Below are 10,233 nucleotides of genomic sequence, written 5' to 3'. Positions count from 1 at the left end.
CACAAAGAGGAGCGGAGCTGGGGGAGGGGCTTTAGATCATTACTGTTAGATTTAGTGTTGAAGTGTGTGTGACAGAAGTGTGAATTGGAAATTTATGGAAATCTGAAACAAATCGTGTCTCGTATTGGTTCAATATGGGACGCAACATTTATTTGCCGAATAAAGGACAATTCCGTATTTTACGGGACGGGTGGCGACCCTAGGTGTACAGCTCTAAAAGCTTCAGTGTTTCTTCTACCAACACGCAGACTCAGCACACTCTGACCATGCTGGGATATCATTTAGATCTTGAATTTAAACAAATTCCTTAAAAGCAAAATATCTCAGTTTGTTTAGCTCTTGTCTTGAGTAACTACTACTCTTTTCTTTCAGACCACTCTGATAAAACACTCTTAGTGGAGCATGTCACAGAAAACCAGTCTGAGGATGGAGGGGCTGAAATGGTCCTAGAAACCATGGAGGCCACTGAGACTGAGCCCATTGACACCACTGCAGCTCCCACTACCCTTGCTGCCACCAGCACAACCACAACCATAAGGAGCACAACTACCACCACTGCTGAGCCCACCACAACCCCCACCATTGTCACTCCAAGCACACCAGTGTCTGAAAGAGCAGCTCCAACCATCATGTTGATGCTGGACAACTTAAACAACAACAGTCGGCCCAGTCTCCACAGAGCAGGTATGAGCTGAACCTCACTCTGACTGTGTACAGTTTTTGGTTTTTGTGTCTTCTGCGGCCAATTAAACAGCAGGAAAGAGTGCATGAAACCATGAATGAGTGTAAATGCATGTCAGTGCACGTCCTTCCTTCCCAGGCATGCAGGTTGAATGATCTGCTTGTTACTTCCAGGGAAGATCCTTAACTGTGAAGGGACTCTGTCATCCATCGAGCAGCCAGTGAAGCAGCACAGTTATGGGCGCAATGAGGGAGCATGGATGAAGGATCCTCTGGCTAAGGACTCCAAAATCTACGTGACTAATTATTACTATGGCAACAATCTTGTGGAGTTTCGCAACCTGGACAACTTTAAGCAAGGTGTGCATCAGCCATGTCTTTTCACTATTGTGTATGAATGTCTTAAAAAATGTCTGTTTTTAGGTTTCATGCTTGGTTCCTGAAGTATCACTAACCACTGGTCCCATGGGGGTCAAACTCAGTTACAAAAGAGGGTCAAAATTAAAAACATAGTCCAAGCCAAGGGCCAATTTCATTCAAGACCCAACATCTTTTCTTGGTTACAGGTTCATCAACGAGTTTGGTCGGTGTCGCTTGACATTTTCTGTTGCTCTTTCCACATCAAAACTTTGGGTCGTCGGTCGCGCACGTCCCTGATGCAATAAAAAGCACGACACCGACCTGGCCCATTCATTAAGCACATCATGATGGCCCGGCCTGGTCCAAATCCGGGTTCAGGTTAGAAATGACAGCTCTACTGTCCAGGTGTCCCTGTGAAGGACTGGAGACCTATCCAGGGTGTCCCCCACCTCTCACAGTGACTGCTGGATATGGGCACCAGTAACCCCCGTGACCCAAAAAGGAAGAAGTGGGTAAAGACAACATATGGCTGGATCTTGGGGAAGCCACAAAAGATATTAACAGGGGCCATATTTGGCCCACAGGCCATTTATTTGATACATGTGGTCTAGGCAATTCAGGAACAGCTTTTTTCCCATTGGTTACAAAACTTTTACGATCTTTACTTTAGTCAAGTCAAGTCAGATTTATTTATAGAGCACATTTAAAACAGAAACTGTTACCAAAGTGCTTAACAAAAATATCACATCATCAAATAAAAAGTAGCAAGATATATTTACAGCACATGGAATAAAAATATAAAACCGAAAACAATTAGAAACAATGAAATACTAAATCAGATCACGTTGTGTCAAAAGTCAAGGAAATAATAACAAAAAGCATAAACTCAGTCAGAAACAATGAAATATAATTTAGGGATCAGATTTCTCCTACTGATTTCATGTTTACACAAACCGAGTGCATCATAAATGTTTGTGCCTTACCATCAGTAACTCATGAATATTACAAATTCCAGACCAGATAGCCCGGTGGAGCAGTGGTAAGCACTTTTGCTTCACAGCGAAAAGGTTTTCGGTTCAATTCTTAGTTGTAGAACAGTTTGAATGTTCTTCTTGAGCAGTAATGGATTTTCTCCAGCTAGTTGAGTTTCTTCCTAGTCTACAAACATGCATGCGAGGACAATTGACAACAGTTACGCAACATTTAGCAAATGTTCAAAGTGACTACATCTCATTCCAGCAATCACATTGAATGGGACATTCATCAACAATTCATTTTAATTCAGTTTATTTTTATAGTACCAATTCACAACAAAATCCTCTCAAATACTATTCAAAAGAAAAAACAAGTTCAAATCAAGTTTAAATACAGTTCAGATCCAGATTTGATTAACTTTACAGTCAATTCAGTTCATATTATAATACAATAAATTCTCATACAGTACTGTATGTACAGTACTACAGTGTATATACGTATGTGGGCAGCACAATGGCACGGTGGTAGAGCTGCTGCCTCTCAGAGAGCAGGACCCCGGTTCAAATCCCCGTCCGGGGGCCTTTCTGGGTGCAGTTTGCATGTTCTCTCCGTGCATGCGTGGGTTTTCTCCGGGTGCTCCGGTTTCCTCCCACAGTCCAAAAACATGCATGTTAGGCTGATTGGTAACTCTAAATTGTCTCTAGGTGTGAGTGAGAGAGTGAATGGTTGTTTGTCTCGTTTGTCTCTATGTGTCCCTGTGATGGACTGGAGACCTGTCCAGGGTGTACCGAGTGGCTTTGGATGTTATCAGCCCATTAAATGGCCGTTATTAGTTTTTATCATCCCATATGTAGCGGTCAAACTGTCCCACCTACCTCCTAGTTAAAGGTACGTTATTATCGTTATTGTTGCTGATAATAGGCAGCGTCGCACTGGGGTAAACCAGGAAGTGTCTTTTGTTTTTTTCCCAGCTTATGTAACCCTTTTCTTAAACGTAAGCTCACACCTGACCCAGAGGACCAACCCTAAACTTAACTCCCTTACCCTTGTGCCTAAACCTAACCACGTGAAGCTATTATGAGCACTAACAAAGCTAAAAACCGAGCCAATTGTCATCGCTATTAACACTAACAACGTACCTTTAAACCCACTAGGAGGTACAGGAGGGTCAGTCTGACCGCTACATATGGAGATGATAACAACTAATAACGGCCATTTAATGGCTGATAACATCCGAAGCGGGTGGTGTACCCCGCCCCTCGCACAGTGATTGCTGAACATGGGCACCGGCGACCCCCGTGACCCAAAAACGAGAAGTGGGTAAAAGATGTTGGATGGATGGATGGATGGATGGATGGATGGATGGATGGATGGATGGGTGGATGGATGGATGGATGGATGGATGGATGGATGGATGGATGGATATATGTGTGTGTGTGTGTGTGTGTATTCCTTCAATTTTTATTTCTACAGGTTAATGTCATTGAGCCTCAGGGACTCATTTACAAGAGAGACCTGATTCTAACAAAGAGTGATGACAACAATGGACAATCATAAAGGATGGGTACAAACTGACAAGTGAAAAAAAAAGTATTTTTAAAAAAGTAACAAAAATACTTACTTTCAGGACACGTACTAACTAATTTGGGACCATAAACAAACATCAGCAAGGGTTGGAGCCTGAACATAGTCACCATAACTACACTGTACATCAGTGCTTCTCAATTATGTTCTGTCCCCCCCCCCCCCCGGAACCCCCCCCCCCCCCATATGTCTATTATTATAGGTACACCCCTGACTAACATTGTGTCCTTATTAACATTAAAGAAAAAAAAATAATATAGATCAACTTACAAGGAAGAATAACTTAATTAACCTTGTTTTTTTTACTCTGTAACAGAAACAACTTAAAATGCATCAATTTGCCTGAAAAAAAAAAAAAAAAATTTAAACTGTAAACATTTTGGACCATTTGATACTGAAAAATAAAATTAAATATAATCAATAAATAATAATAAATTCAAACTGATCAGCAACATTTTAACTCTGGACGTGTTATATAAAAGACTTTGGCCTACAAAACAAAAAAGAATAAAACAATTTATGCTGATTTTTTTTAATCAAAATGAGGAAGTCAGGATCAATGAGCACACTCATCGATAAAACTAAACAAAATAAAATGTCAACATGAAAGAGGAAAGAGGGGCAGGTAACCATCTCGCTTTGAGTTACTCTTTGTCACCTGCTGTGGGTGACAAACGTCCGGAGCATCAAAAAACAGCAGCTTCACTGAGGAGGTGAATTTATTTTGTTAACAAAGAATAGAGCCCTAACATTTATTAAACATTACTTCTGTAAATTGTGCTTTGACAAACTCATCGATAAAACTAAAACATTTAGTCAATGCAACAGAGGAAAGAGGGGGCAGGTGTCGCTCTCACTTGAGTTTACTCTTTGTTGCATGTGCGCTGTGAGGGACGTCCAGAGCGCATGGACATAAAAACAGCAGCGGAGGACGAGGAGGTGACGGTCGGAGTTTATTTATCGTGTCAGCAGCAGAGGAGAGACACGGTTCATGCATGACTCCCAAAACCACAAGGCAGCCATATTTGTTCATAACTTTATTATTAAGAACGCACGCGACAAAATGAGAATGGTGGAAAAAAAAAACTACTCCCCGTGGCAAAAAAAAGCATGTTTTCTACGGTCACGTGCATCCCCCCGGCTTTGTCCTGGCTCCGCCTCCCCCCCAGGGGGGCGCACCCCACTATTTGAGAAGGACTGCTGTAGATCAACGGTACGCTAATTAAAACGTTGAAGGTCCACAAAGACACTTTTCAAATAGTCAAAGGCCCATTTTTTATTTATTACAATTGGTCAAGCCACAATACAGAATACAGTAGTCCCTCGTTTATCACGGGGGATCCGCACCCTGACGACCTGCGATAAGTGAAAATGCACGAAGTGGGAATAGTAGTGCAAGTAGTAAGTAGTAGTTTATTTTAGTATATATATTTATCAATTTATATATATAAAGGCGTTTTAAACCCTTCCCACACTCTTGCAATATTCTAAACAATGTTTCTAAACTCTAAACGCTCTAAAAGACACAGCATGTCATGATTTCAGCTCTGTGCCTCGTCTGCTCTCAGCCACCTGCAAATGCTCTTGGCCACGCCCACTTCTCCACAGCAGAGCGGAGATCAGCTGATCAGCTGCAGAGCTGGACATCAGATGAGATGATCAGCTGCAGGAGGAAGCTTCACACGGGTGCTAAATAATAATAAAAAATACTTTTAAATAAAAATCCCATGCCAATCGTGCGGCTCAACCATCAATAAGCCAATTGTGTGTCATGTCCAATTTAAAAAAAAAACATGATAGAGTGAGTCCGCGAAAAACGAACCGCGAAGTAGCAAGGGACTACTGTATTGTTCTTGCTGCAGCCGTGAACTCTCTTGGACCCAGTAACAGCTGATTAATATGTTGTCACTTCTTTAACATGTGCTAAAAAAATAAGAAAAAACTTCTTTAGCACATGCTAGCCAAACCAAAGTCACACAGTGACTGCTTTCAGACCTGGGAAATCCGGACTTGATCACCATGCAGGACTGAGATTCAAGAACTTTCATGTTTTCCTGGGTCAGAATCTGGACTGACCGCAGGGTGCAGACAGAAAGTAGGGGGCATCCAGACATAGAAGGCTGCCAGATGTAGATGGCTCAGGGACCGGATGTGGACCACGGGCCGTCATTTGAGGGCCACTGCCAGATCATTTTATATAATACTGTAAATCAGTGTTTACAGATATTACTGTGTACACATTCAAACAGTTTAAGAAAAATTTAAAAGTTAGTTATATTAAAATTATTACAATTTCAAAATGTCTGACCAAGGACATTTTAGTACAAGTGTACAAACTGTAATGTAGAAGCACATTAATACACATGTAATAAAACAAAATGGCGTCTGCCCAAACAAATCCACATATAAGCCCAACCATAGACCCAAACAAAGCCTTATAACATTTTATCTCCACTTCCACGCCCGTTCTTTACCCAAGGCTTCCTGTAAATCACACACAAAGGTCAACGACTTAATAAGAATGAAGTTTATGTTGACTTCAATAACAATGTGACCTACAGCAATAAAACACAACACCAACGTGCAACATCTCGAACATAAAAAGCCGAGCAAGTCTCATAAATGCATGTCTGTTTGGATAAACCAGGATCTTTGTCAGAAGAGTTTTATACGTGTAAAGACGTCTTTGCCACATCTGTTTTGGTAAACTAAAACTATTGTCTCTTCTTGTAATACATCTGACTAACACTCTTATCAGCTTGCATTGACATACAGACGTGTTATTTATAATAATATTAGCTACACTGGTTCACACTGGTCGTCCAGTCAGCTCTGCGCTTGTCTCAGATGTTTTGTCTTCAGCGGATGGGAAAGTCCACTCCGTTCACATCTAAATCAACTGAGGAATTGGATTACACTTTGGAAGAGAGCTAAAATGATCTGTGTTTGTTGGACTTGGCTTGTTGATGTAGATGTGTTTGGACAGTAGGTTTACTAAATGCACTTCCATGTGAGACGTCCTGCGGTGTGGTGAGCTCACGGCTCTGTTCGGATGACTTGGTATCTTTAGTGAGTGGCGGCGATGCCTGCTGTTCCTTGACATGTGCTTTAGCCTCTCCTTTGAACCAAGCACAGCAAAGGGGGATTAAGAGAGTGGGCTGGCCTCCGGGATGAAGGGTGAGGGTGGGGAGTAACGGGGGTATGGGAGGGCTTCCACTGCACAGTGTTTTTGTTTTTCCCTGGCTTTTAGTTATCATTGTCATCTACACGAGACTTCCTGAGATCGGAGGGTTAGGATAGTAGATAGGATATGACACCTATAGTACAAAGTGTGTTTGTTCAGGGGGGAAACCCTACACAAACTGTATCACTGTCAGGGTAAGACAGTGTGCATACAGTCTGGCACTGGAAAAACAAAAGCTTAGCAAGAACAACTCCATGTTTTAAACTCACAGTAAGTAAAGCATAAAGTATCTCTCGCTTTGCTATGCCGATAAGGCTATTATTTTCTTTACAAAAACAACTTGAAGACCACATACTATCCATTTTACTGCATGACTGGTGCTGAACCAGACACAAAAACTAGAACAGTTGAAATCACATTTTCTTACATGGTTCCAAACCTAAGCATTTAAATATATATTTTAAAACCTGTAAAGTGCTGTCTACATGACAGTGATAACATTTGATTATATCGTTGGTTTCATAATTAAATATTCCCTCACTTGCATTTTCCTACATTAACAATTCAACACTATTCCTAAAAAAAAGATTGTCAGATTATTTTTCAAGGGATGTTCTTTCAAGTAGTTATCAATAGTTAAAACCTTATCAGTCGTGACACCTGTCAAAGAGGATAGAGCAGGGCTATTCAACTGGCGGGGAGATTTCAGTCCCGCCCATCAATGAGTTCATTAAAATAAATTAATGAATTTAAATATATATATATATATATATATATATAGGTTCTGGGTTTGGTTTGGGTTCTGTTTTTGCATTTATGATTCAATGCAACAAAATAAACAAACTTAAAGGTAACAGATTTGAATCCACCAGCAGTCACATGCCAAATTGTCCCTGGGCAAGACACTGAACCCCTCATAGCTTCTGACGTGTGTCCCATCATCATCATCATTGTTTAAATGTGATCTAAAGCACTGATTAGTCTCTTTAGAATGATTTGTTCAATCATCTTTTGTATAGATCTAGTAGAGAGCTGTATGAATGGGTAAGTGAGGCACAGGTTTTAGTGTAAAGAGCTTTGAGTATCTTGATAAGATAGAAAGGCGCTATATAAGTACAGTCCATTTACATAAGGACTAATTGCAGGATGTCCAGCCTCCGAGCTGCTGGCTTTCAGTCACTGTGGCCCCCTGAGCAGTTTTGCTGAATAGCCCTGGGATAGAGTACAGAGAAAGATAAAAGGTGTGGCAGGCTAATGGCTAGCCAAAAGAGCCCATTTTTATTGTTTTTCAGGTTATTAAAACAACTCTTTCTTAAAAGCAACTTACAAGTGTGAAAGGACCACTACATAAGCTAACAGAATTACTAGACTATCCCTTTAAGTTCATTGTGAAATCCTATTTTGACCCAAAATGTTAATGTGTCCTAAAGTAAATGGATCTGTGTTATTAGTGTTTTCTGTTATACGTCTTTCTGAGTGTCAATAGCACTTTTGAAATGCACTCAGAGCTCCAACTTCAATGCCAAGAGTTAATGTTTCCCTGCTGGTGTGAAAGCAAACACGTAGGTCTTTATGAACAATCTACAGTGAGAGTCCTTCAAACGTATCACCCTCTGAGAGTCAAAACTATGTGGTCTAAAAACAACTATTAGGAAACTGGATTAGCTCCCAAGTCTCCACAAATTGAATCAGTTGTTTCCAAAAAGTCTCTCTATATGTTTTTAAATAAGAAGTGTTTCTGATACATGTATGTAAATTACCAGTCCAGTCTTTGAGCACACTTCCTGTTGAAAATGAGTAGATGAGTTCACTTCTTTGGGCAGTATTGTTTGTTTTTAAAAGGATATTAGACTTTTGGATTGTGTTCATTGCTCAACACTGTCCCTGCAGACCAAGAATATAAATTTGTTACAGCGGGAGCATGCCTGGGACTGGGAAAATGACAGAAAAACAAATGGGAAATGATGTTTAAATACAGTGGAGCTTTTCTTGGACCGCAGTGCAGTCATCACAGGGGATTACTTAAACACTGACAGCACAAACACTCGTGCAGACTGATTGCATCAGCGGTGTTATTGTTTTCAAATATAATGTGTTTATTAGCAAAACAAATATTTGCGTGCTCTTTCTTGAGTTTTACTAAATAAGCAAAAGTTACAGTTGTAATTTATTATTCTTGTTTGTCCTAGGACGTTGGAGTAACCTTTATAAACTGCCTTACAACTGGATTGGCACCGGCCATGTGGTTTACAATGGAGCTTTCTACTACAACAGGGCTTTCACTAAGAATGTCATCAAATACGACCTGAAGATGCGATATGTGGCTGCCTGGACGCTGCTGCATGACGTGGTTTATGAAGATACCACCCCATGGAAGTGGAGGGGCCACTCGGACATTGATTTTGCAGTGGATGAAAGTGGCCTGTGGGTGATTTATCCTTCCATGGACTATGACTACAACCAGCAAGAGGTGATGGTAATCAGTAAATTGGATCCTGGAGACCTGTCCTTAAAAAAGGAAACCACATACAGGACAGGTCTCAAGCGAAAATCATACGGAAACTGCTTCATTATCTGTGGTGTCTTGTATGCTGTTGATGTGTACAATCAGAAAGAAGGTGAGGTGAACTATGCTTATGACACCCACACGAATACTGAAGCAATCCCACGCTTGTCTTTCACCAATGAGTATTCTTTCACCACACAAGTTGACTACAATCCTAAGGAAAAGCTTTTGTATGCCTGGGACAATGGCCATCAGGTTACATACCGTGTAAACTTTGTTGACGAGTAAGAAGCTCTCAGGAGCCTGCCAGTATGGCAGCTAATGAGAACATTCTCAGTATTTGCCAGCCTTCAAACCACTGTTAATAGACTCAGTGGGGTGAATAATAAAGCTATACCATCCTTCTTGTACCATTGTATGCTTCTCAAATAGTTGTAATAAGTACTCATACCGTTTAACTGGGCTGTGACTGTTAAACATCAACATATAACTCAGGACCCTATATGGGATCGCAGAAGTCGAAGCCAGACTGGGATCAGCGTCCACATACTGTAGCCTGGTGCCACAGACACTCATACTAGTAATAATGTCCATGTTGGCAATTATTTACAATAAAATGAACTGGAAGTCGCTGAAATATTCTCACAGGTTGAGTTCTGTTTCATTGAAAATGGTAAATGGACTGTACTTATATAACACCTTTCTATCTGATCAAGACACTCAAAGCTCTTTACTACAATCTGTGTCCTCATTTACCCATTCATACAGCTCTATACTAGATCTACACAAAGCTAATTGAACAAATCACTCTAATGAGACTAATCAGTGCTTTAGATCACATTCATACACCGATGGGACACACATCAGAGGCAACGAGGGGTTCAGTGTCTTGCCCAGGGACACTACAGCATGTGACTGCTGCTGGATTTGAACCCCCAACTCT

At 40.8% G+C, this 10,233-nt stretch overlaps 1 protein-coding gene across 1 annotated transcript; it reads left to right on the top strand.

The window, feature by feature from the left end:
- The first annotated feature begins 376 nt into the window (after positions 1-376).
- Positions 377-9,990, top strand: LOC119413584 (olfactomedin-like protein 2A). The gene is made up of 3 exons (XM_037680641.1): positions 377-684; positions 856-1,041; positions 8,974-9,990. Exons 1-3 carry the CDS (start codon positions 441-443, stop codon positions 9,576-9,578), a joined length of 1,035 nt encoding a protein of 344 aa, XP_037536569.1. The 5' UTR covers positions 377-440; the 3' UTR covers positions 9,579-9,990.
- Positions 9,991-10,233: the final 243 nt, after the last annotated feature.

This window comes from Nematolebias whitei, chromosome 8, assembly GCF_014905685.2.
Source record: "Nematolebias whitei isolate Nwh7 chromosome 8, NemWhi1, whole genome shotgun sequence".
In the NCBI taxonomy this organism is placed as follows: Eukaryota; Metazoa; Chordata; class Actinopteri; order Cyprinodontiformes; family Rivulidae; genus Nematolebias; species Nematolebias whitei.
Note: the sequence above shows the minus strand (reverse complement) of the source record. Positions and strands in the feature narration are given on the sequence as shown.